Consider the following 26,860-nt stretch of genomic DNA (forward strand, 5'->3'; position numbering starts at 1 on the left):
TCCAGACTAATGAACTGGCATCTCTGAAGGTGGGAAGTGGGCACTGGTATTTTTTAAAGCTCTGCAGGAGATTTTCAATGTCCAGGTGGCGTTGAGAAGCGTTGCAGCAGAGGCAGTTACCTGTCCCAGACTCTGACCTCTGAATCTGTTCCCTTGTCCTTGACGGAGCTTGGGGAGTGCCAGAGAGGGGCTTAAGATGCACAGATGCCAAGACTTTCTTGTTGCAGACATTAGATCAGAAATGAATTGAAAAGGAACTAGCCCACTCACTATGTGATTCAGTAGTTTTTCATCTCATGCAACAAATATTTATTGAGCATTTACCCTGTGCCAGGCAGTGTGCTCGGGATATACATAAGTGAACACCACCAAGATGCCTGTCCCCCTGGAACTTCCATCTTGGCCAGGAGGGGAGACAGACAAGGGGCCTCATGGATAAATGTGCATGTAAGTGGGATGGTCAGGGTTGGTCTCATTGAGGAGGCCCCCAGCTCTGCCATATCCTCGCCATACAACTCTGGGCAACTCACTTACCTCCTCTGAGCTTCAGTTTCCTCACCTGTAAAATGGGGACAACAATACCTACCTCTTAGTATCGTTGGGGTGAAATGAGGCGATATTGAGCTCATGAACAGCAGGTGTTGGCTATCACATGCTACTAAGAAGATGGGGCAACCTTCTGTTTACCTCCCAAGGAAGGAATCCAGTGGTTGTATTTTAGGCAGAGGATGCATTAAAAAATGTGTTACTTTTTATTATAGAAATTGTACACATACAGAAAAGCAAAGAGAATAGTCTGGTGAACTCTCATATATATGCCCTTCACCTAGACTGAACAATTCTTAACATTTGCCCATTTTGCTTCATCTAGGTTTTAAAATTAAATTTTCAAGGCAGTTAGTGTGGTGGTGTTTCACCCTTAGGCATCTCTAAAAATAAGGACAATTTCCTACCCAACCATAATCCCATTATCACACTTAACCAAATAGAAATTTAAAGATCACCTGTTATTATTCAGGTTCAGAGTTCCCCAGCTGACACAGCTGCTTTGGTCAAGGCCCCAAGATCCGGTGCAGGGCCCCACATTGCATTTGGCTGTGATGTCATCTCTGGTAACCCCCGGCAGTCCCTATTTCTTTTCCTCCATCCTCTTGACTGGAGGAAGCCAGAGTGTCGAGAGTTCCTCCTTCTGGGCTTATTGAATCGCTTCTCCTGGTGTCCTCTCTCATGTTCCTCTATCCATGTGCTTCTCCTGTAACTTGAAAGTTAGGACCGAAAGTGTGACTCGATCCAAGTTAAATTTTGGAGGCAAGAACGCTTTCTTTTTGGTGCTGCATGCTTCCCAGCACAGCGTGGTAGAAACTCGTCATTCCGTATGTTCCACTGGAAGGCTGCTAAGAGTCATCCCTGGACCAAGATGGCAATGGTGTGATGCTTCCACTGTAAGGTTATTTTCTCCTCTTTGTATCTAGCAGGCAATCTCAGGGATGATCTTTGGTGGATGTGAGATGATCCTTTCAGCTAATGGTTTTAGCATCCACTGATGACTCTTGTCTGCAATGGTTCTTTCTTGGGGCATTCACAGTAGTGATTTTTTTCTATCATGCTTTCAACAGTACTGGCTGGCATTTTTCTGTAAAAAGAGCTTTTATCAACGGACTGGTTTTATGCTGTAAAGGCATGGTAAGTGAGGAGTTGGTACAGTTACCTTCAAAGGGGACAGATGAGCTTTGTTCTTCTTTTACTATCATTTAAGGACTTATGGATACTTATAGGTTCATGATGTCAAATAGTCCATTAATTTTTTAAAATGATGGTATAAATATATATATGTATAGGTCATAAAACTTGCCATCTTAACCTTTTTTAAAGTGCCCTGTTCTGTGGAATTAAGTACATTCACATTGTTGCCCAACCATTGCCACCATCCATCTCCCAGAACTTTCCAGCTTCCCAAACTGAAATTCTGTCCCCATGAAACACATTCCCCATCCCCTCCTCCAGCCCCTGGTCCCCACCACCCACTTTCTGTCTCTGTGAATGGGGCTCCTCTAGGGACCTCCCAGGGGTGGGATCAGACAGGGTCAGCCCTTCTGTGTCTGGCTTATGTCACTGAGCACCATGTGTCCAGGTCCATCATGTTGTAGCAAATGTCAGAATTTTCTTTTAAAGGCTGAATAATATTCCATTGTATGGATATGCCACAATTTGTCTATTCATCCATTGATGGACACTTAATCATGGGTTCTTTCTCCGTTATTCTTTCTCCCCAGCATGCCCTGCTTTAGATTAAATAGTCCAGTGTTACTATGACAGAGTCTGGCCTCCTTCAGAGTTTTTGTCCATACTTACTTCTATTTCAAAGTTACTGATTTTCCAGTTACTGATTTGACCACTTGGTTGACGACTGAGAAAAGGGAGCAAAAACAAAACAAACAAAGCACAAACAAAACACCCAGAAAAACAAACAAAAAAATCTTGACTTTTCATGGTAAGGAGGAACTTATAAAATAACTTTACCAGGGTCCTTGCAGGTAGAAGTTCTAATGTCTGAGAGACAAGTGGCTTACAAGATTCTGAAAAAGATAGGGTGCTCTGCTTATATCCGATATAAATACAATATACAAGTCATGAAATTGTATGATCGTGGTAAATTAATAATAGGTTTGGGAAGGATTAGCGGTGTAAATTTCGTGGGTAAAATGAGACCTTTTTGACCATTTTAACGAAGCCGATTTCAAATTTATGTCATTCACATAGCTTGAATTGGCATCGCTTGATACTATGATTGTCCCCATTTTACAGATGTACAAACAGACTCCGGGAGAAGCGAGTTGGCCAGGCTTGCCCTGATGTTGATCCAGGACTGCAAAATTAACCCGCAGTTCCAAAGCACAGGGCTCATTCCATCACACAGAAGCAACACGTGGCCAGGAAACAAAAGCGTCCCTGGGGCTCCCTCCCCAGGGGTCGATTCCGCCACCCAAGCTGCGGCCCAGGAAGGCTGCGTCCACGAGGCAGCGCCCCCTGCGGGCCGCAGTGCGCAGGCGCGGCACGGCGCCCCCGTCCCGCCCCCGCCCCCCTCCACGTGCGGCGCACACCTCGCGCTCCCCTCGGCAGGGCTGGAGTCGCGCCTCCCTCCCTCCCTCCCACCGCCCCTCCCGTCCAGGCTTACTATTGGCTGAAGACTCCGTCCCTCCGACCACAGCCCGGCAGACCCCCGCCAGGTCGGAAGTTCCGCCCCATGAGCGACCGTCCGCGCTGACGATTGGCCTAGGAGGCTGTCAGTCGGGGCGGCGGGCCCGAGTCGGCGGCGGGGGCCCGCGGTCGGTGCGCGACCCGGGCTGGCGGTGGTTTCCGGTTCCGCGGGGCTGGCTGGCGGGCGGGCGGCCGGGATCGGCGGCGGCGGTGCCTGACAGACAATGAGGGCGGCGGGGCGGCGCTGAGCGGCGGCGGCGGCGGCGAGCGACGTGGGGCCCGGGGGCGGGGCGGGGCGCCAGCCATGGACAATCAGGTGAGGAGCGGCCGCGCCGCCCCAGCGCAGCCCGCGCCGCCCGCCGGCTCCCTCCCTCCCTTCCTCCGCCCGCCCGCCCGCCCGGCCCTCCTCGGTCCTGGCCTTCCCACCCCTCTCGGCGCCCTCCCGCCCCGCTTTGTGCGCGCCCGCCGCTCCCCGGGCCTTTATGTGGGGCGGGGGCGCCCCTCCCCCATCCGCGACCCGGCCTGGCCCGAGCGCTCCAACGCCCCTGGGAACCCCGGCCCGGCCCAGCCCAGGACGGCCTCGGAACCCCGGCCCGGCCCAGACCTTTCTGGGACTCCCCTCCTGACCCCCGTCTGGCCCAGAACCCTCGGGGACGCCCCTTCCGACCCCGGCCCGGCCCAGAGTCCCCACAGGCGGCGCAGACCTCCCCCTGGAACGCCCTTTGGGACCCCAGTCCGGCCCAGAGTCCCCGGGACATCCCTCGAGGCCCCAGCCCAATGTCTCCACGGGCGCCCCTGGGGATCCTTCACATTTCTCAGGTCTGGCCTGCCCCCCTTTTCCCGTTTGGATCTAGGGTGGTCTCTGTCTGTTTTGGTCTCTGGATCTTTGGCCCTGAGAGCCCTTCAACTCCCTGAGCCCCTAGCCTGCTGCCTCTTCTCCCTTAAACCCTCGCGGGAGTTTGAGTCTCCCTGAGCTCCTGGGACCCTGGTCTTCAGCCCCACTCCTTCCTGGAACCCAGGCTCACTATAAACCTGCTTAACCCTCATCCTGTCCCAGGCCTGTGCCCTCTCTCCTCTCTTGCAATGCCCCCCGGCTCAGCCTCCACCTGAGCGAGTTTTCCCCTCCAGCCTGCGCTGGGCCTGGGTCTTTTCCCACAAGGACCCTGCTTCCTGGCCCCTCTGGTTTCAGTCTCCGGGCACCCACCCGTGGCACCCAGTCCCCGAGGGGCTGTCCCTTTCGTTCTCAGAGTCTTTTGTCTTAGACCAGGGGCAGTTTCTATTGTGACCGGGATCCCCCAAGCCAGAAACCAAAGCAGACACCAGATGCCTGATGGGATCCCCTCAGTTTGGGCCCCCTTGGTCTCGTGACCCTGATTTACGCTTCCCCACATTTTCCCCCAATCCAGGTCTCCGTCCTCCGTCTGGTTCTGCCAGCCTCAGCCAGCCTCCCTTCACAGTCTTGCAGTCTCCCCAGAATCTCTCTTTGGGGTCTGCCACTTTCAACATCCCCCAGACTGGACGTGCGATTCCGAGGCACTGCCCTCCCCGCACAGCCCCCTGCATCTCAGAGGCCACACCAAGCAGAGCCTTGCTCCAAACCCAGGGGGATACCCCAACTTCCATAAACCTCCCCAGGGCCCCTCTCCCTTCTACCCGGAAACCTGGAGCCAAGCCCCACGTCCCCCTTTACCAGCCCTGTGCTGTCTCTTCAGTACGCAAGCCCCTTCCCCTTCTCAAGGCCAGGACCACTGTGGCCCCCAGCATAGGCTCATTTGCTTCTTCATCCTCTCCTGTGCCCAGGGGCACAAGGCCAGGAAAGGCGGTGTGGGGGTGGCAGCTGAAGTCTCCACCGTTAGTGAGGGCAGGTTGGGGCGTTTCTGGCTGCTGGCGCCACTGAGGCGGCTCTTGTCTGGTGAGGCGCTGTGTGGCTGGGGAACAGGAGACCTCCCCTGCCCGTCCCGGCCACTCATGGTGGTACAGGATCACTGAGACTCGTGCTGGTGGCACCCTCGTGCCATGATTTCCCTCTTGGCTTTGGTGTTGCCCCCTTTCTCTTGAGAGGTAAGGAAGAGTCTAGCAGTTGAATGGTGGATTTCTACACGCAGTGTGAGTTCATTTCCCTCCAGGGGACAACGCCTAATGCCTCCAGTCTGTAGCCTGTTGCCTCCAATCTGTACGGAGGTAAAAAACAAAACAAAATATACTTTCAGAGGCCATTGGCAACAAAGCCCACCCCTGGGAGTCTTGCTGGGCACCACACAGGCCCAGAAGGTGGCTCTTGCCTCGCACTCCACCTGCTAGTTCTGGGGAGACACGTAGCCCGTGTGTCCATTGCCTGGTGCTGTGCTACATCTTGGCATCTGGGCGGCTGTCTTTCTTGGCGGGGGGTGGTGAGAATAGGTGGCAGTCTCAGTCCGTGACAGAGGGAGACACTGGCCTTGCTGGGCTGGCCTGGTGAGAGGGAGAACGGCCCAGTGCAGCAGTCCCTTGCACACTTGGGGTCCAAATTTGAATGAACTGGAATGAAAAAGGTGGCTCCTCAGTCGCTCCAGCCCGAGACCTACCCCACTGAGCTGCTGGCCACCTTGCGGGGCACTACAGAGACATTTGTGTATGGCAGAAAGTCCCACTGGGCAGGTCTGGTCTGGGTCCCGAAAGAAAGTGGGTGCGTCACTCCCCCCACCCCCACAAACTGCCTCTCCGTCCCTGGCTGTGTTTTCCTGCACGTTTGGGAGGAGTCTGGGAGTTGGGCCCCTTCTCCACACAGATGCAGGCCCCTGGGGAGACAGGAGAGTGGTTCTTACCCGAGGAGGTGAATGGCTCTCAGTGTGCAGGGTGACTTCTGTGTGCAGGAGATGCTTTGAATCCAGCAGCAGCTCATTCGGAGGTGCCCCACTCCTGTAAATGCCTTGGTCTGGTGGGAAACACCAGAACTTTCCCCTGAGGGCCTGCTGACTCTCTTCCTTTTGTATACTCTAGAACTTTCAGCCCAGCTAAGAAGGGGGATTCTGCATTTTGCTCTGGGCTCCCGGCTTCTCAGCATTGAAGTCCCTTCCCTGTGGCCAGGAAGGTGCTTCTGGTTCCCTCTGCCCTGGCTGTAACCCACTTACTTGATTCTCGTACCTCTGGTCTGTACCTTCAAGTCCTTGTCTGTGGGATTCATGTTTTTCTATGGGGAAAGGGGTGATGTATTTGGTGGTGCAGGTCTGAGAGGCATGTGATTTATCTTCAGGGATGGTGGGGTAGGCATTGCATAGTAAAGGACGGAGCAGGGGCTGGGAATTCCGACTGGGAAAGGAAGAAGGGGTGGGGGTCCTGGTGGGCGGGGATTGCCTAGGCAGCTAGAAGCGGTGCCAGCACCTGGTGTGGGGGGGCCTCCCTTCATGGAAGCTCCAGGCCTCACAGCTGCCTGAGGTGAGCAGCAGACCCACACGGTTGCATCGACGCTGACTTTTCAAAAGGCTCTCCCCAGTTTGGATTTGGGAACCACGGCCTGTGGCCATCTGTTGTTCCTGAGGGGAGGTTTTGTTGTAGAGATGATGGCCCGTTTACAGATGTGGACGTGCAGGCTCATGAGAGCGGTCAAGGCCTGGTGGGAAGCCCACTCTTTGCCCATACCTTGTGGAGGAAGGCTCAGAACTGCTCGGAGCACTGACTCCAGGGTGGTAGGGTTTTCCCCACCCAGCTCTGGAGTCCACCTACCAAATTTTTGCCTTGCATTGATGTGTTGTAAAGTCTTTGAGGGCAGGTACCAGAGTCCTGTACCCCTTTATGTCTGTCGTAATTTCCAATACAAAGTTTTCCACTTAGCTTCACCAATTGTTGGTTAAATAAAAGTAACCAGGGCTCAGTCCCTTTGTAACCAGGCATACCTGAACTGGAAACAGATGCCTTTCCTGGGGTCGTGTGCGTTTAAAAATCTCCCAAGTTTGCTGTCTGGGCAACTTGGGGGACACCTGGTGCGCTGTCTCCACATCTGCAGGTGTCATACATGTATAATATATGCCCTGTTCTCGGCCTCCCTGGCAGGCTGGTGAGGGCCAGTCTTCCTGGGAGTCTGAACACTGAGGATCGTATTTGCATATCCTCATGGTGTGCACACCTAACCCTTAGATTCTAGAGAGACATTGAGCCCTTCTGGTCTCTTTGTTATTAGCCTTGTACCCTGGGTCAAAGAGATAAGGCCTGTTGGAACCAGGAGAGGGTGCAGGCACTGGCCTGTGCGCCAACAGTTAGAAGACCAGGGCTTCATGCAGCTGTCATGAGAGGCCCCTGCCTGTGGGCAGGCGGCCCTCCACTCTAGAGGATTGCTGCAGAGGCATGTCAGCCGTGTCCCCATCTTACATTCTGGCTGCTCCTGAGAGCCCCTGGCCGGGTCGAGATGGGGAAAAGTTTTGCAGAGAGTACTTCATCTGGTCTTGTGTTGCTCCGTGGGACCAGCACCTTCCCCGATTCTGCATGTGTGGAGTGGGTTGCCAGCAGCTTGGCACGATCCATCTAGGCTGAGGAGGGAGAAGGCTCTTTTGTGCTTTCTTTCCCTGGGAGGGAATTGCTGCATCTGAGGGAATTAGATGCAGTAGCCAAACTCCAGGCATAATTATACCACTTGGTAAAGTGCAAATTCCCAGAGGAAAAGGTGTCTTCTGAAGAGAATTCCCACCAGAAAATCAGGGGAATTGTACAGATAAACTCACTGTTAAAGACCTGCCTTCTGGGGCCCAGACTGAGGGCAGGCTCTGTGGGATGTGGGAAGGGCTTTGAAGTGGGCGGTGGGGGGGCTGTTGGAAGCAGGCCGGCTCGCTCTCTCTGCTGGGTGATGGCCGTTGGTGTCCACACTTGGAGGGACCTAAGCATTTAGGGAAGAAGTGCCCGGCAAGCTGCCTTCCAGGATCTGTTTGCCTGGCTTGCAGGACTTAGGATTCTGGCCCTTGGGTGCCAAGTACCCTTTGCCAGTTGGCCTGGAGAGAGGGCAGTGCCTCGCTGAGGCCCTCTGCCCAAGCCTAACTGTCCCCAGATGGCCCTTGGAACCCTTGTGCCACTCCGTCTCCATTCACAGGGCTTTTGGGTGATTTCTCAGAAGTAAAAGAGGGGCTGGCCTGGAATGTTCTCCTTTGTTCTGGGCTTTTGTGGAGGGAGTGGGTGGCAGCGTGGTCCCCAAGGTGCTGGGACACAGCAGTAACTGAGGCCAGGTCCCCAGGCTGCTTCCAGCTGGCCACCCTGGAGGTTCTGCAGAGTGCCTCCATGCAGCCGGCAGGGTGAGAGAGCCTCGTTCCTTCCGAGGCTGCTGGGAGCGTCGCTGGCAGTTATCCTCTTTAAGCCAAGCGCCCTTCCCAGAGAAAGAGCTTGCTGATTTGCTTCAGTGTTTTTGGTGGTTCAGGACAGGGGAGGAGCCCAGGTGGACTAGCAGGAGAGAGGGCAGAAACCTTGGGGTGGGATTGGCGTAGCTGTGCCAGTAAATGATCATGACTTGACAAGTCGGAGTCGTTGGCCAGGGCTCAGCTTCTTGCTTGCCTCCCGTTCAGTGTAGCTGGGATGCTTCACTGAACTGGTGACTTCTGTTCTAATACAGTGGCCCAGCGTCTGGGCCGTTCCACCACCTTTATTTCTTCGAAGATTCTGGCATTTGTGGGGAGTGCTCCTCACCCAGGCACACCAGTGTGCACAGTCATTGGCACCTGGAACCTGGGGGTTGTTGAGGCTGAGTTGGCACCAGCCCCCGGGCCACAGATGCCACCTGGGCAGAGCTTGGGCCCGGCTGCTGGCTGCCGGGATCGCCCATCTCTGCCTCAGAACCTTCCTGTTTACTTTGGCCTCCGGAGCGTGTTGTTGGCGCTTCAATTTTCCCTCTTTCCACGGGAGCCGTGGTGTCCCATTCTTTCACCATAACTGCTCTGGTGCTCACGTGCCCTGGGTTAGAGCCCCGTGTAATCAGAAATGCCAGGAAGGCGGCCAAGGCTGGAGCAGCCTGATGGGGGAATAACAGAATCTGAGGAAGCGGCATATCGCATAGGAAGGAGTCACTCCAGAGAACTAGACGCCCTCCGCCGGGGTATTGTTTGGATTGCCCGCATTTACTTTCACCTATAGTGCTCCCAGCAGTCCAGGACTGGTCTGCTGTTCTCGGCGGGAAACCACGAAAGTGTGTATGATGATGATGGCCGTTGGGGGTGATGTGCTTTTGGAGTGGGTGTGCAAATCCATGTGCTGCGCTCGGGTGGGTCTGTGGCTCGCCTCTGGCTGATGGGCTTCGGGGGTTGTTTCCCATGGAGTGACCCACCAGCCATCATGTGGCACCAGCTGCATCCCAGCCACCTGCGTCTTGGAGTTGAGTCTCCTCCTTATTCCTCCTCCCCAGCCACTTGTCCTGCGGGGTCTTCTGAAATCTCCTCCTTTTCCAGCCACGTCACCGGCTGCCTCCTAGCCTCTGGTTATTGCTTGTCCGTGTGCCTGTGACCTTTTCTGCCTGCAGACCGTACACAGTGGCTGGGGTACTTTTACTCAGATACTGTTTCCTCGTCCTGTGGGCCACCGAGAGCTGGCTGCCATTCCTGTTGTGCTGAGTCTAAATGCTCTGTCCCAGTTCCCACCTGGAGGGGGATGCAGCGAGGCCCGGTCCCAGGGAATCCCTGCTCTTTTCCAGTGCCTGGGGACCTTCTGCCCTGTTGGTCACAGCTGGCTTGCCAGTACCCTGAGCCTCTGTTAGACATTGGGACTGCCCTGTCCTTGTCAGTGACCTTGGCCTGTCCCTCTTGGGTAGCACTACCTAGAACTCACTGAGCTAGGAAGTCTTTCTAGTTTAGTTCATCCAGTACTGTTGATGCCTTGTGTCCCATGGGTCTAAGATAGAGGTTAAAAGGCCAGGCGAGAGGTGGCCCTGGGGAGACAGTGGTGAACAGTCAGGAGCAGGGAAGGGATGATGTGGGTGCTGTGGGGTTGGTTGTACACAGATGCCATGGAGCCCTGAGGGTATAGTTGGTTTCCAGCTTGGTGACTGGAAAGGGCTGTGGAGAGAGTAGCACTTGCGCCAGGGCTTAAGGGGCGAGTGGAATTTCGATCAGAGAAATGAGTGTAGGGCACCCCAGGCTGTAGGTTCGAAGGAGCGCAGGTGGACAGGAGTGGATGGTCCCAGTGTGTCTCAGGATGGTCAGGGTCTGATTGTGCTGGAACGTAGGGTGCTTGCATTTCCTGAGCCTTCAAGGCATGCTGCCAGCTTAGTGACACCTTTGTGTGTTAGGTCTGCATAAATGTGCATGTGTGCACAGCCGGGACGCCCTCGATGCATGAAACTTAGACATAGTCTGCAGGATACATTCCAGCTTCAGAAAGGTAAAAGGTGAAAACGATGAGCATCTCAGACCCGGGGATGCACAGTGGGAAGATGGGCAATGGGCGATGTGCTGAGGCAGTTGGACTGTATTTTGAGGGAGTGGCAGGCCACCGGGAGCTGTGAACCGGGTGGGCGATCGGAACTGTGTGCCCTGCATTCAGGCAATGACAGGGGACTGGAGACCAGGTGATTGGGAGGAGGACGGTGGTGGTGGGGTCTGAGCAGGGTCTGGGCACACAGAAGAGGTAGGGATGCGCAGAAGGTCTGTGGGTGAGGAAGGGGATGGAAAATGCAGCTTAAGGTTTCCTTCCGGTCAGGCCCTGGGAGGATGGGCCTTGGAGGGAGGGAGGGCACACGGCGCTCCATCCGGGCCGTGTGGGATCCAGGCCACCGGCTGGCTGCTGGCTGTGCTGGCTGCCAGTTAGGTTATCGCGGCACTTAAGAACAAGTGTCTACTTGGTCTTGGCTTTCTTTGTAACATTCTTGCATTTGATACTTGGTGTCTGGCTGTATCAGTGAGAAGTCCAGGGAGGATTTCACAGACCAGAGTGGATGTTTATAGTAGGTTCCCTGTTTGTGGTTTTGGCCGACCGAGGTGTGGGGATGCTTCGAAGTTTTGTGGCTTTGTGCTCAGTGGAATGGAACCAGCCTGAGCTGCCTTATGTTTCAGGTGGGGTGTCGCACATATGCATTATGACGGGAGGCCGACTGTCCAGGTCACAGACCCACCTGTGACCTGTCCTTGGGAGCTTCATACCCCCACCCCCTCTTTTCGCTGTGAGCTCCGTTCTCTGCTTTTGGAACTGCAAGCTGGCCTTGGTGTGGGTGACTCAGGTGGCCCCCAAGGGTCTCTGTTCTCCAGGAGGCGTTCCACAGGATGGAGGGGAGTGAATGCTCACTCGAGGAGTTTGGGTGGTGTGACCAGGCGAGGTGCAGAGTGGCAAAGGGAGCCGGCCCTCGGGTGGTGCACACCTGGGCTCGAATCCGGGCCCTTCTCCCTCCCAGCTGCCGCCTCTCCCGTGTATGTTGCTTAGCAGCTCCTGGGGCCTTAGCTCCCCTATCCCCAGGTGAGGTAGTTGCACTCCTGCTCATACTGGTCGCATACTGGGAGACCTTAGTGAGGAGTTCCGCTCTGAACAGGGGGCCCCCTCCAAGGAGCCCATGTAAGAGCGGAGCAGACGGATCTTTGGCACCCCGTGTGGCCAGGGGACGGGGTCGTAGTGGGTGCCTTCAGACCAGGTGGTCAGGGAAGGCTTCCCCAAGGAGGCAGGAGTGGAGCTGAGGCCTTGGTGACAGGAAAGAGCTGGCATGCAGGGTGTGGGGAAGAGCCCCGGAGGCAGCGGATGCCGAGGCCCGGAAGCAGGGGTGAGCTGGGCTTATGTGAGGAGCAGTAGGGAGGCTGTGCCTGGGATAGAGACGAGGGGGAGGCAGGGACAGACTCAGGGCCTGGTGGGCTTGCCGGGAGAGGAGACGAGGTGATCTGCACAGCGCCGGGGCTGTTGCGGGCCGGGAGGCTCTTGGCTCTCTCTTGGCTGGTCCGGGAGCTTAGGCATCACTCTGGAGTTTCCACCTGCCATGGCTGGTGCTCACCGCGGCGTGTAGGCGATGGGGTGGGATGCCCTGCAGTCCCCCGCTGTGGGCTCGGTGCTGACTCTGTGCCCATTTCATTCTCCCTCCAGTGCACTGTCCAGGTCAAGTTAGAGCTGGGACACCGCGCCCAACTGCGCAAGAAGCCCACCACGGAGGGGTTCACCCACGACTGGATGGTGTTTGTTCGCGGCCCCGAGCAGTGTGACATCCAGCACTTCGTGGAGAAGGTGGTCTTCCGGCTGCACGACAGCTTCCCCAAGCCCAAGCGCGGTGAGTGCAGCCCTGCAGGCTGAGCACCTGTGCTACTAGCACAGTGTCGCCCCCTGGCAGGCTCGTCTGCCCTCCCCCCGGGGCAGAAGGGCCCACACTCTGAGCGTCCTGTGTGTGTTCCCCTCACTGAGCCAGGAGCATGCGTGAAACGGTCCTCCGGCCTCCTTTCTGCCTCCCCTTCCTCCACCGAGTCCCTCAAAGGGAACGCCCAGTGGAGGTAGTGACTGTGTCTTGTGCATTATTTAGACTCAGGCACTGAAAAGCGTCCGGGAGAAAGTAGCCAGTGGGTAGGAAGGGTGACTTATGCCCACCTGGTGGGTTATCAGGAAGTTGCTAATTGGGCCTGCGTTTGACGAGAGATGCCATCTTAAGAAGTTGTGGTATTTGGGGCAAAGAGTGTAGAAGGTGCTCGTTTGGCTGCCGGCTGTTCCTCACATGTCCCCCGCGCCCGCCTCACCTCTCAGCCTGCCCTCTCGTCAGGCCGAAGGTCCCACCCGGGCCTTCTGGCAGGGTCTGGATTACGGGCAGAGCCGGGACTCACCCTCTGTGGGGGTCAGAGAGCACTCCCTGGGGAGTCTGATGTGGATTTGGAATGAGGCTGGTGGCAGTCTTCTGAGCTCTCTGGGGACCGGCCTGCAGCTGGTCCCCTTGCCGTTGAGTCCCTGTGTGAGGCCTGGCATGTCTTGGGTCCAATAAATACTCCTTGAGTGGATGAGTTGATAAAGAAATGAAGGGCTTTGATAGTGGGGCTGCTGAGCCCTATTCCTGCAGGGCAGGGTTTCAGGGCACCCCGAGGATTGTGCAGGTGTGGACAGCCTCAGGCTGAAGTAGGAGCCCATCCCAGGCCTGCAGGTCGGGCTAGTGGGGAGGTGACATCTGGGATGGAAGCAGAGGCATCTGGCTCCCTGGGAACGGGGTGTGACGCCCCTGGTGGCCTAGGAGCCTTTCCTGTTGGTGTTTTCCATCAGCTGTCAGCGGTCGCTTTCCCTGATTGCTCCTGACCCAGTTGTCACCTTCTCCCCCTTTCCACCTCTCCTTTCTGAGCCTCTTGGAGGAGAGCTGGTGTGGTCGCTGACTCAGCAGGTCCCCATAAACAGCCTTCAGGAGTAATCCCTCAGCTCTTCCCGTGTAGCTTTTCATGTGCTGTGTCTCCATTCTGCGCCTCCAGGGCTGTTTTACAGGTGGGGGGCCAGGGAAGCAGCCTGTGCTTTGAAGCAGGGGTCCTGTTCTTACGGCTCCTGCGTGCCCGTTCCGCCAGGTGTCTGTGGTTGCTCTTGTGCTCTGCCGGTGGCCCCCTGCCCGGGCGCAGCCCCCCTCTCCTCAGGCAGCGTCCTCTCTCGTGCTCCCCCATCCACCTCCCCCGCCCTGTCCCCTGCCCTCCGGGAGAGGCCCAGGGTGATGATTCCATCCACCTTTAGCCGCTTCTTTCATCTTTGTCCCTGCCGGGTGGGTAACCAAGCAGCCATTAGAAGTAGCGTCTGCTGTCCACAGCACTTGCAGTGTCTGTACTGTGCACGCACTTGCTCGTGACCCCCTGCGTCACGGGGCCTCCCAGAGTCCCTGCAGGCAGGTGTGGAAACTGAGGGTCAGAGAGGCCCAGTAGTCTGCCTGTGTGCGTGTGGAAGGGGCACATTCTCTGGGCTCCAGGTAACTGAGGGTGGGGTTTTAGGTGAGGTGCACCCTCCTAACATGCCAGCCTGTGGGCAGGGTTTAAATCACAGTGGAGTCCTGCTGGTTGCAGTCTGTCTGGGCTGCCCTGCGCAGACAGCATCAGATGTATCAAGTACTCAGGCCCAGTTTGCTGTTTGTTGCGGCCACAACACTGGGCTGGATTATATTTTGCCAGTTGTCAATGAAACATGGGTCCGGTTAACAAGCCAGTGTATTTGTTTTAGGACTCTGGTCTCTAAAATGATACTTTATGTGTTTAAAAAGTATCTTCTAAGTCCCATGTGTACACATCCCCAACCCAGCAGCAGGGCTGAGGAGGGGAAGCTTCCATCCCCATTTCAGGGTAATCGTTTTGTCCTTTGTCCTTCGTGCCTCCCTCACACCTCAAATTAGTATAGAAGCCAATTTGCTTCTTACTTCTTAATTAAAAAAAAAAAAATTCTTGCTAACTTACCTAGACTTTATCCTAAACTCAGATGTCTTTCATCCACCCTCTCCTGGAGGTTTTCTAGTGAAGAGCTTGGTTTTTGCAGGGATGGCCCTTGTGACTTAGGATAATGAACCCCACTTCCCTTTGCGATCCTATGCCAGGCTCCCCATCTCCCTTCCCCAGATGTTCGCTGCCCGCCAGCTCTCACGTGCAGTCTCTTTGCTCAGCTTACCTTTATGGCTGCATGCTGCTTGGCCTTTGTTCTGTAGTTCTCTTTAGCCTCTGATCATATTATATGTATTATTTATCTTGCCCATCCTCCCTCCTCCCCCAATGAGAGCCGGGTGTCTTGCTGTACTTTGCAGCTCCGTCCCCAGTGCTGAAGGATCAGTAATTGCTTCTGAACATTGAGTGCACAAGTGGCTTCTTCTGCCCTGTCATCCTCTGATTTTCCACCTAGGAAGGAGCACCCACTCCCCCTGTCTTTCCTGGAACCTTACACCCCTCCTTTTGGGAGTTAGACTTGACAATGTTAAGGTTGTCGAATTAAGACCCAGTCTTCCTTTCTGAGATCAGAGAGTGACTGTAAGAGTCAGAAGCCAGCAAACAGCATTGCCCTGTACTGACTGTGTTCACTGTAGGGCCGGTCAGTACACCAGGATTCCACTCATCCTGACGGTGAGCACTCAGGAGAATGCTCAAGGTCATGTCAAAGTCAGCTCTTTTTGTTGTTCTTGGTTAAAATTTGGCCATTTACTTTGCTTCATGTTTGATGTTTTCCTTTATTTTCTTGTTTTACTGGAGTAATTTCTCAAGTAATATCCCAAGAGATTAATTACCTGAGCAAATTCTGAAGAAAGTTGTATGGGAAATAAACTCTTGACTCCTCGTCCCTTTGAAAGTGCCATCCTTCTGTTCTCACACCTGCCTGATAGTCTGGTTGGGTGTAATATTCCAGTTGGAGAATTACTGTCAGTCAGAGCTTTGAAAGTATCGCTTCATTGTCTTCTGAGAAGTCGGATACCCCTGGGTTTTTGTTCCACTGCAGATGACTTGGGTTTTGTTTTGTTTTCTCTAGAAACATTTAGGATCACTTTTAATAACATCTCTGGGATCTTCTTTTGTTTTTTTGCTCCTAATGTTGGACGCTTTGTGTCCATCACATTAGCTCCAGGAAGTTTTCTTCTGTTTCTTTGACAATTTATTTCCATCTACTTATTTTCTCTTTCTAGGGTGCTTATTGCTTCTGTATATCTAAATCTTTTTATCTGTAAAATGGGAACCATTGTATCTGCCTTTAAGGTGATTGTAAAGATTAAATGATAAGTGAGTTAATAAAGTGCTGAGCAAGGTGCCAGGCACACAGTGGGTGTGGCACACAATAAATATTAGCTGCTGTTAACATTTGTTTAAATCTGCTGAATTTTTTCTTCACATCTCACTCTTTAAAAAATCTGTCCTTCTGCTCTGTGTTCAGGGGGATTTTGTCAGCTTTTTCTTTTGGTCTTTCTATTGAAGTAAAAAATGGTAAATACTGTTTGTAATATCCAAGAGCCTTTTCTCTCTCTATAATTTTCCTTTTTTAAAGCATCTTGTTTTTGATTTGTTGGGCATATCACAGACCTGAGGACATGGGCTTTAGTCTGCTGTTTTCTTCCTCATCTACTCTCTGCCCCCCAGAACTGTCTGGACTGCTCACATCACCTTCCTCCCCACTTCACTGTTGGCTTTATTTCCTGTCGTATTTGTGTCACTTTGGTTTCCACGGTCTCAGCTGGGACAGCAGGCCAGTGCGCACACTTGGTCCCCCAAGTTAGTCCGGAAGCCGGGACCAGGTCTCTGAAAGGACGGATGCTTTTCAGCCTTGGAGTGTCTGTCATCTGCCAGGCCTTTGGGGAGGCATGAGGAACACATGACAGGGTCCCTTCCCCGAAAGGGTGTGCATCTGGGAGGGTATCAGTGCCAGACGTTACACGTGCACTTGGAGAGACACCTGCCCGCAATGGACATAGTGACCTGGAGGTCAGAGGCCAAGGGAGAACAGGTCTGTCCCTGCTGGGAGGTGGGCCCTGACTGGATGGGATTTAGTTTGGGGGTGGCGGAGGGAGCCGGGCAGGGGACAGAGTCTGCAAGCAGGTGCCCAACCCCTCCTTTGCCCCGTGCCTTTGCACATACCTCCTCTGTTGGGGATCGTGTGGTGAAGATGGGCCCCTCCTCTCTGACCCGTGCCCACTTTCCTCCTGGGCTCAGGTTGACTCAAGTATTCACGGTGCCGGCCCTGTGCTAGATGCAGTCAAGGGGGCGGCGGGCCGTGCTCACTGTTGCTGGGTGGGGCAGAGCACCAGGCAGGGGCTGCAAGCAGCTGGAGGCCCCATTACCCCCCAGTCTGCTCAGACCGATGGGTGACCCAGGAGGCGTCCTGGGATCTGGCCTCCCTGTCCATGTTGCATCCTGGTCCTCACTTTGGCAGGGGACCTGACAGGGCAGGCACTGTGGCCTGCTCAGCAGTGTCTGGCAGATACTTCATGTATGTTTTCAAAAGGTCCAACCCTGGTTCTGGCCGGCGGGGTGTAACACTGAGTGAGATGGAGGGAATGGAGAGAGGTGGACAGAGTAAGCACGGGAGGTGCTGTGATCGAGTGGCCCGTGGACGCTGGCAGCCATAGGAGGGGACCATGGGCTGAAAATGGTGGGGAGCTCAGAGAATGGGTCGTAGAGGAAGTGGTCCGTGATCTGAGTAGGTCTGTGAGGCTGGACTTTGACCATGAGGTGGTGCTGGTGGGAGATGAGGCTGGAGGTGGTGCAGCTGGTGCAGGCTTCCTCAAGGCACTCAAAGCCGGAAGCCATTGGGGGACAGTCACTTGCGTTCAGGGCGGTCACCAGCCTGAGGGTGTGGGGCTAGGGAGGCTCTGGGCAGTGACCCCCATGAGAGGTGGGGTGCATTCCAGAGCATTTTAAGAGGTGGACATGATAGCTTATGGTGACAGGTGAGCTGGAGGAGAGGGAGCAGTCTGGGTGACCCCAGGGCCTTGGGTGGGCAGCTTGGGTCCTAAGCTGCAGGTGCTGCAGGGGTTGCAGAGTTAAGGGGGGAGGAGGAGGATGTTTGGGGTAGGCCAGCTCTGAAGTTCCCATCCAGCATCCACTGGGAGGAAGTCCAAGGAGCACGGGACTGCGGATTAGAGATGCGGGGCCACCATCTCCCATGATAGCACCGCAGCCTACCAGGAGCAACCACGTGGTGACCTGGCCTGCTGTCCTTTAGGCAGGGGGCTGTGGGCTAACAGAATGGGGGTGGTGACACCGCCAAGGCTAAGCTCTGAGGTTTGGGGCACCCTCAGGGCCTCTTCTGTCTCCCAGCATGTCCAACACCAGTGGTGCTGGAGCAGTAAGTGGGTGCAGGCAGCGCTTGCTGGCAGTAATGACCCCCGTGCAGACCCTGACGTCAGGTGACAGTGTTCAGGGCACCCCGTAGAGGGAGTCGGGGCCAGGGCGTCTGGAGCAAGGTAGCCTGGCCCCCCTCTGCTGTCCAGCCAGTCTTGGCCTGGAGGGTGCTAGTTATTTCAAACCTACCACACTCGCTGGCCAGTGTTGTTTGAATATATGAGATACGTGAGATATTTGTGATGTGTGATATTTCAGAGCTGAAAATATTTTTTAAGGAAAAAGTCTTAAAATGTTTTAATTGAAAAAGTCGTGTCTCATTATGTTCCACGCACTGTTTGCCAGCAGTTTCTGGCCCTCTGTGCAGATGTACATGCAGAAAGGTTTTAACAGTGGGCAGGGTTTTTCCTCTCCCTGCGGTGGTTGCCTCTGGCGCAGGAGGGGTGGAGGGCAGCAGGGATTTGATCTGTATGGCTCCGATTTTCTTAGAAGTAGAGAACAGTATTGGCATGTTACTTCCGTGATGACAGCATGTGTGTCAGGCACTCACAGTTCACCCTGGAGAGTGAGATTGCCAGAGACTATTTTACCTGCATTGCTGTTTTTCTTGACGTCAGGGTTTTTTAACCTCTGGGGTTGAGTCTCTTTTTGCATCACTTGGAATACCTTTGTTAGGCTCTAAGACAGAACCCAGGAGTGTCCCCCCTGAGACTGGGCCATCTCCGCCTCCCAGCGTCAGCTGATGGGTTTGAGTGAGGGACGGAGGCAGTGGGTGCTGTAGGGCACTGCCCTGCCTGGGCTGTCGAGGCCCCAGGCAGCTCCCTGCCCTGTGTTGGGTGAACTTGTGTGGCCAGAGGCCATCTCTGGCTGTTCTGCTTTAGCTAATGTCATGTCCCTTCCTGCTGTTCCTCTGCCACTGTTCCTCCATGGTGGCCAGCGTCACCGTTCCTCTGCTCTGCTCCTTCTGTTCCCTGTGACCTCTTGGAATTCCGTAAGATTGGGCATGGGAGCTGGCATGGGATTTGATGCTCCCAGGGAGCCGGCCTCCAGAGAAGCCGCCTTTGTGCCAGGCCAGCTGAGCCCCAGGGAGGAGGTACGGGGAGCTGCGGGCCCACTGCTGCTGCTGGCTTTGGCCTGGCCAGGAGTTGACAGATGCCTTTCCCCTTTCCTTTCAGTGTGCAAGGAGCCCCCCTACAAGGTGGAGGAGTCGGGGTATGCTGGCTTCATCATGCCCATCGAGGTGTACTTCAAAAACAAGGTAGGGCCCCAGCAGGGGTGTGGCTCCCAGAAGGGGAGTAGACCTGGGGTGCATGGGGACGGAGCGTGGGGATTCCTAGCAGTGGAGAAATCCGAGTCAGAACGTGGGCGGGTGGGCAAGGCAGTGCGGAGTGTGTCTATCTGTCCCTTGAATGCGGGGGCAGGTGCTGTGCCAATCAGTGGGTGCTGCCTGCCCAGGGAGCAGCCGGGCCACATCCTGTTCCATGGTCCTGAAAGCGTGCGTGGTCCCTGAGTCAGCAGGGACAGGCCTGACAGCGCCAGAGTCCGTGGGTCGTCCTCGGGGTTAGTCACCTGGCCGTGACTAGTGGTGAAGATCTGGAAATTACCTAAATGTCCAGCATCAGGCAATTGGTTAGGTACGTTTATGGTGATCTTAACAGAGTCTGCAGTGACCTGAGGGTGCAGAGGGGTGTTTTTAATATTGTTGAAAGAAAAACAAGTTATGAATATTACTTACAGAAAAAAGCAGTTATATTTATCAAAATTGTTAACGGGTAATCTGGGTGGTAAGATTACAGGGGGTTTTGTTTTATTTTCCTCCATGTATGGTTTCTAAACATATACAATGATTATATATATTATATATAGTCTTAGTCTATTGAAGCTGCTGTAATAGATACCGGATGAGACAGGTTACAAAGAGCAGGAATTTATTGCTCACAGTTCTGGTGGCTGGAAGCCCGAGGTCAGGGTGCCAGCACGGGCAGCGAGGGCCCTCTTACAGGCTGCAGACTTCTCTCTGTCCTTACGTGGAGGAGGGCCCGGGGGCTCTCTGGGGTCTCTGTCATGAGGGCACTGATCCCATTCAAGAGGGCTCCGCCATCAGGACCCAGTCATCTTCCAAAGGCCCACCTTCAATTACCATCACATTTGCAATTAGGATTTTAGCATGAATTTTGGGGGAACACATTCAGAACTTGGTGCCTTTTTTTTTTTTTAAGCTCAGTAATTAAATTAAAACAAGCCTTCTTGGCAGCCTGTTTCTGCTCCCCACAAGTGCCACCAAGAGGCCACCGTGACCTTTGCTGGCTCAGAGGTGGCTTGGCTCTGCCGACACTTTTCCTCGAGTGCAGCTATGGGCTGCAAGCGGCCCTGCTGTCTTCTGGGAAGGAGTGTTCCCAGGGCCTGTGGAACCGCTGCTTGTTTCATTAGTCACCTGTTCATACCTGGCTGTGCTTCAAACCGCCCTGCATCCCGGATCTCTAGCAATGGGACTAAGTGCGCTGACCTCTGGGAGCTGAGTGACACTTTAGCAGGTGTGACTTGGCAGGATCTGGTGGTGGGGCCTTCTGGGCCTAGCTCACAGGAGCCCGGGTCACCCCGAGAGTTGCGGAGACCAGCCCGTCTGTGCAGGTGAAGGCTCTGTTAGCAGGGGAGCCGCTGCACTCTGCTGGTGCCCGTGCCCACAGCTAGCTTCTGGGCGTCCTCTGTAGCCCTGCTTGGGAGGCCCCGGCAGGGAGCGTCCACTGCTCCAGGAGTGTGGGGGAAGAGGGCTGATGCCTGGGCCGGTGTCACCCGCCCTGCAGCCCCAGTGGGCAGCCCCTGGAGAAGGACAGTGGTAGTGGACCCCGGCTGGCTGAGGAGACCGAGTGCTCCTGCAGGTAGTGCTCAGCATTTGTGCGCAGTGCGCTTCTGCAGGGGTGGGTGCTGCTGCAGTCGCAGCCAGTTCGAGCTCATCTCGGGGTGGACTGGGTCAGTTCCCTCTGAGGTTCAAAGGCAGTTAGGGTTCCACAGGCCAGTGAGGCTTGTGTTCCCTGAGGCCTGTCTGGTCCCCAACACGCAGACCTTCCTCTCCCTGCTGGGGGCCATATCTGCATCCACCAGGTACCTGCCTGGCTTCCCGCTGCCCTTCAGGGGTCTGCCGGGAGGCTCTGTCTTCCCCCAGCGGGTGGGGCTGCTGCGCGGGGATGCACAGGACCAGGCCCTGGGCCCTGGAGCTCTCCTGGCGCACGGGATGGGTAAGCATGGATGCCATGCTGTCCGGCAGGCCCCAGACCCGGCTCAGCTTATGCTAGACATTTGTATCCTTTCCAGCTCGCCCTGTTTCCCCCACCCCGACCCCGATGACCACTGTCTACTCACTGATTTCGACTTGGTTTTTTAAGCACGGATTTTCTCCCCTCTGGCACACCGATGACTTGGGATAGTGTGAAGTCTTCCTCAGAACAGTGGTGGGCCATCCCCACAAGTAGAACATTGTCCCAGGGCAAGAGAGGCTTCTCTCCCTTCTTATTTTTATTCTGTGGTCAGAGTAAGAGCTATGTTCCAGAGTCTTCCTCTGGCCGAGTTGTCGCGTCGTGTCTGTGGACCTTCATTCAGACCACACAGCTGAGGGCAGTGGGGGAGCCCGTGGAGGGAGCATCGAGCGCCAGATCCGTGTGGCCTCATGGCCCTGCCGGGGGCAGCTAGGCCCCTGGAGGCTGGCCGCATGTCGCGTACGGCATGGCTGGTGCTGTTTGCTTAGCTAGGCTCGTCCTCTCAGCCTCATGCGGTGGTGGTGGGGTCTCAGGCCAGCTGCAGGCAGAAGCCAGGGTGCTAGGACACCCAGGCCACGCAGGTGCTCCCAGCCCGCCGCCCTTCTATCAAGCCACAGGAATGGGGGTCAGGCTACGTTGCCCCTTCTGCTGTGTTCTTAGCGCTCACCTGAGCCTTTTGTCCAGACTTCCTGGCCTGAATGCTCCATGGTTCCACCGCCATGTCCTGCGCCTCTAGGGAAGGGAGCGGGTGGTCCCCAGCTGTAGGACTTGTTCCCACAGTGGGCATCCTCACCCACACTAGGGCATTGAGGAGGCAGCGAGGGCCTGTCCCAGTGTGTCCTGAATATCCCACATGGTCTTGCAGATCCTTGGTCTTTCTTACTTGGTGGGTGCACGGGTGTGTGTGCACGTGCGTGCGCGCGCGCGCGCGCGTGTGTGTGTGTGTGTGTATGTGTGTGTGTGTGATGTCTTGCAGGGCAGTGCAGGACCCTCTGCTCCTGGTGAGCTTTTCATGCCACATTCCTTTGTAAGGAAGGCCCTGGGGTGGGGCCCCAAGCACCTTGCCTCTTCCTCAGGGGCCCCTTTTGGGGAACCCGTGGGCATGCACCTCAGGCCTGTGCGCAGTGTTCCAGGGTGGCAGCTGCTTTGGGGCTCAGAGCTTTTGCTGCCCGAGAGGACTTTCTCTAGGTCTCATTTACACATAGCACCATAGTCCTGTTTAGGTGGAATAGGTTTTTCATGTGGTTTCATTTAAACCCTGTGGGCAGATGTCAGTTTTTTTCTTTTTTTCTTTTATTTTTTTATTAAGGTACCATTGATATACACTCTTATGAAGGTTTCACAAGAAAAACAATGTGGTTATTACATTCCCCCTTATGATCGGGTTCCCCGATACCCCATTGCAGTCACTGTCCCTCAGTGTAGTAAGATGCCACAGAGTCCCTACTTGTCTTCTCTGAGCTACACTGTCTTCCCCGTGACCCCCCACACAGTGTGCACCATGTTTTCTTCTTTTAAACATAAAAGGGGTCCCTAGGAATTCACTTGTCTGATGGGTGGCTGGGGCCTGAGGGCTGCCTGGAGCCAGTCCTCAGAATTACAGCATGTTCTCTCATTGAGGACAAATGCTGGACACCGTCTGTTCGCCAGAATCCTGTTTCTAGAGGTGCTTTTGCCCTCCGAGCTGTAGAGGGCAGCCCTGCACTGACAGCTGAGGAGGCGAGGCGAGGCCTACCCGAGGCAGGCGGGCTCCCAGTCCAGGCGTGTCCTGTGCCACGTGGGTGCTTATTTAGTCTGCAGACAAGTCCTGGAGGAAGGTGATCTCCCCAATCTGTGGGAGAAGGAGCCCAGGATGCTTGGTCACCTGGTCAAGGCCGTCCATGGTAATGGACGGAGCTGGGATTTGAACCAGCAGAGTGTGTGGTTGTTTGTGCACATCTGTTGCTTAAACCCCCGAGACAAGCTCCACCTAGAGAGCCGCTGTTCACAATTCTGGCCTTTGGTCACACCCAGCAATAGGGTGGTATTGTTTTATGTATTGTGCTGTGGGGCCCTACTTGGAGATGTTTTGTGAAGATCAGACAGTTGTGGGAGAGGAAACCAGTTCGGTGGAGAAGCAGCTTCCCCAGGTTGGAAGACCGGCTGAAACGGGCGGCACCTGGGCTCTGCTGACGCAGGCCAGGGTCGCCCTTGGTTTCCAGCGCTGGCTGCCCCTCCGCGGTGGGTTATGGAAGTGGATTTCCGAGATAGTAAGCAAAGGGGGAGACGGCTGTGGACCAGCTGCTTCCAAGGCCTCAGTTTCTCTATCTGTGATATGGGCTTCTCAGAGCTGGTAGGATTCAGGGCGGAAGGCGAGGTGCTCGGCAGGTGCGGTGGCAGTAGACGTGCTGGGAATGTGCCTTGTCCTGTAGGAGCTGCGCTGTCCTGAGGCCGGCCGGGGAAGCGGGACAGTGGGAAAGCGGCCTCTGAGGCCTCCCACAGGAAGTGTGATGGTGGGCTCGCTTCCCTGCACCCCGTGCAGCAGCGGCGCCGCTCAGGCACTGGATATTTTCCCCCTAACGCAGCATCCTCCCAGTGAGGGGCCTCTGCTTTCCGTGGAACTCGGCACCAGGACTCCTGGGAGACCACAGTCCGCTGCCCTGTGGGCAGGTTGTTCTTTTACAGGTAAACCACCTCTTACCCCCATGGAAAAAATGGTGTTGGGGGTCTGCCTGCAGAAGTAAGATAGGTGCAGGATGGAGCTGCTTCCCCTCAGGCCACTTCTGACACACAGCGCGTGTGTCCCTTCCAGTACTTCCCCAGCTCTGATTCTTCGGACACCCTGTAGGTCTCCAGTCTGGTTCAGTTCTGACACCATCTACTCGGGATTAGCACAGACCCCACAGCTGAGGGGCTCAGCCCCACAGGACTGCCCCTGCTTGCCACACCAGCCCCCGTCCAGGCCTCCTGGGCTTTGGCCTTACCGGTTCCCAAGACCTGCTCCTCACATTCCATGATTTGCTAGAACAGCTCACGATACTCTGATACACTTTCCTTACTTTTGCCAGTTCATTACAAGGGATACAATTCAGGCAAGCACATGGCAGCGCGTGTGGGCAAGGCATGGGCTGGGCTGAGCTCCCATGGCCTTCCAGCTCCTTCTGTGTGACCGCCTGGGAGCTCTCCAACCCCATTGTTCAGTGACTCTTTGAGGTTTTTTTATGTAGGTGTGACTGATCACATGTCCGCCGTTGGTGATTAGCTCCATCTCCAGCCTCATTGTCTCCAGGGCTTGGGACGTGGGGCTGAGAGGTCAGAGCTTCGCACCGAGCTTGGTCCTTCTGGTGACCAGCCCCGTCGGCAGGGTGTCTAGGCTCCACCAAGAGTCATCTTGTTAGAATGAAAGACATTCCTGTCACCTTGTCACTTGTGAAATTCCACAGCAAAGGAGATCTGCACCAGGAACAGTCAGAGACCAAATCTCCTCCTAGGATGCCACAATTGTAAAAAAAAAAAAAATCGAGGTGAAATCCAAATATACACAATGAACCACTTAAAGTGCACAGTTCAGGGTCATTGTGCATTTGCACTGCTGTGCACCCACCACCTCTCTAGGTTCAAAACTTGCTGCCCCAGGGGAATGCCCCGTCCGCATTTGGAAGTTGCTCTCCTCCCCCTGCCCCCCTGCCTCTGCTCTCCTTTCTCCCCAGTCCCTAGTCCAGGTGTTTCCTACAGGAGGAACCATGCAGTAGTGTCTGTGTGCGCCTGGCTTCTCTCACTTAGCAAGATGTTTTCCAGCTCCATCACATCGTGGTGTGTCAGTGTTCCGTTTCCTTTTATGGGTGGGTGATGTTCCTTCGTATGGTACCTGATTCTTGTTACAGTCGTTCCATTCTACAAAGTCACCACAAACACTGAATTAGCAGAAATTGAAGGAACATTTGCTACAAGGAGAATAAAGGGTTAGCTTCCCACAAACCTCTGGTCACATGTTTGTGAACGGCATCAATGTGTAACCTTGTGTTAGGTGTGCTTTTGTCTGAAGACCTTGTTTAGTATACACTGTTGATCATGAACATTGACTCACAGCAGGGAGCATTATACCTCTTGACTAAGCAAAGCTTTTTCAACAAACATACTATCTTTATAATGCACATCACAGCCTTTCAATGCTTAGGAGCCCCAGACCATACTCAGCACCATGCTGGGACCTTTTGAAATAGCAAATTCGTCAAGGAAGAGACCACCACCAACAGCCCCGCACTACACGACACCTGTTCATAGCCTGAGCTGAAACAAGAAGGCAGAGTGTCCCCTTGTTCATCATCAGCTGGGTCAGGCAACTCAGATTTCCACCACTCCGTGCCTGTGTGTGAAGGCATGTGAAAGCCACGTGCTGTGATTGTGGATTTTAGCGAGTAGGCAGGTGAACTCGCAGATACAGAGTGCACAAATAGTGAAGATCACGTGTACTGTTGCTGGTTGTCCATTCATCTGTTGATGGATATTTGGGCTCTTTCCACCTGTTCGCTGTTGCTCTTCATGCCATGTGAATGTGGGTGTACGTGTGTGTTTGAGTTCTAGTTTTCAGTTCTTTGGGGAAGATGCCCAGGAGTGGAATTGCCGGGTCATGTGGCAATTCTCCATTTGACTTGTTTGGGGAGCCGCCAAACTCTCTTCTCCGTTGTCTGTGCCGTCACGTATCCCCACTAGCACTGTACAAGGGCTCCTATTTGTCCACAGCCTCATCTGACACTTGTTATTTTCCACCCCGGTGGGGATGAAGTGGCATCCCCTGGAGGTTTTGATCTGCGTTTGACATTGGACATTTCTCAGATGCTTACTGGCCGTTTATGTATCTTCTTTGAGAAATGGCTATCTGTATCCCTTACCCATTTTTTCATTGGATTTTTTTCTTTCTGTTGTTGAATTGTAAGCGTTCTTGGATGTTAAACCCTTACCATATAACATCCAACATATAACAACCTCCTTTAGGTTGTTTTATCACACTCTGATAATGTCCTTTGATAAACAAGCTTTTTTAAGTTTTATGAAGTTCAGCTTATCTATTATTTTTTCTTCCTCAGGTATGTCAAGTGTCAGAGTCTATTTGAGGTCATGAAGATTTACCCCTGAGTTTAGTTTTGCCTTGTTGGATAGTTTGTTTCCTACATTATCTATAAGTGATCTGTTTGGGGTTAATTTTTGTATCTGGAGTGAGGTAGGGTGCAATTAATTATTTTGCATGTGATTCTCCAGGTGTCCCAGCACCATTTATTGAAGAAACCGTCCTTTCCCCATTGAGTGGTCTTATTAGCACCCCTGTTGGAAATTACTTGGCCATAAATATTTGGGTTTATTTCTGGACTCTCCATTCTATTCCATTAGTCTTTATGTCTAGCCTCATACTAGTACCATACTGTTTTCATTGTTGTAGTTTTGCAGGAATTTTAATCAGGAAATGAGACACCTCCAACTTTGTGGGATTTTTGGTTGTTTCTTAATATGGTTTTGTTTGAGGGGGCCTTTTGCAAGTCCACATGAATTTGATGTTTGGCTTTTCCATTTTCACACACAAAAAAGGCCACTGGAGTTTGGGTCAAGGTTGCATTGAATCTGTAAATCACTTTGGAGACATTACCATCTTAACAATATTAAATCTTCCAGTCTCATGAACAGGGACTGTCTTTCCATTTAATTAGGTCTTCTTTAATTTCATTCAGTAATGTTTTGTAGGTAGTTTTCAGTATGCATGTCTTT

The 26,860-nt window shown here is 54.2% G+C and overlaps 1 protein-coding gene and 1 long non-coding RNA gene across 4 annotated transcripts in view; one reads left to right on the forward strand and one right to left on the reverse strand.

Moving 5' to 3' along the window:
* Window positions 1-46: 46 nt before the first annotated feature.
* LOC118917691 (uncharacterized) lies at window positions 47-3,304 on the reverse strand. 2 transcript variants are annotated; one of them, XR_005026879.2, is made up of 4 exons: window positions 3,176-3,304; window positions 2,026-2,282; window positions 1,005-1,633; window positions 47-559 (listed from the first exon to the last, which is right to left on the reverse strand). It is a non-coding gene; the product is annotated as an uncharacterized LOC118917691 (long non-coding RNA). The 2 variants fall into 2 exon arrangements; XR_008992999.1 differs by lacking the exon at window positions 47-559 and having other exon boundaries at window positions 577-1,633.
* A 52-nt stretch (window positions 3,305-3,356) lies between these two features.
* The window catches only part of MLLT1 (MLLT1 super elongation complex subunit), a 57,602-nt gene continuing 34,098 nt past the window's right edge, over window positions 3,357-26,860 (forward strand). For both annotated transcript variants that reach the window (XM_036895735.2, XM_036895736.2), the window contains exons 1-3: window positions 3,357-3,514; window positions 12,205-12,385; window positions 19,043-19,125. In XM_036895735.2, the coding sequence (XP_036751630.2) occupies window positions 3,503-3,514; window positions 12,205-12,385; window positions 19,043-19,125 (276 nt within the window). In that variant the 5' untranslated portion in view covers window positions 3,357-3,502. The remainder of the gene's footprint in view (window positions 3,515-12,204; window positions 12,386-19,042; window positions 19,126-26,860) is intronic.

This window comes from Manis pentadactyla, chromosome 12, assembly GCF_030020395.1.
Source record: "Manis pentadactyla isolate mManPen7 chromosome 12, mManPen7.hap1, whole genome shotgun sequence".
NCBI classification, from domain to species: Eukaryota; Metazoa; Chordata; class Mammalia; order Pholidota; family Manidae; genus Manis; species Manis pentadactyla.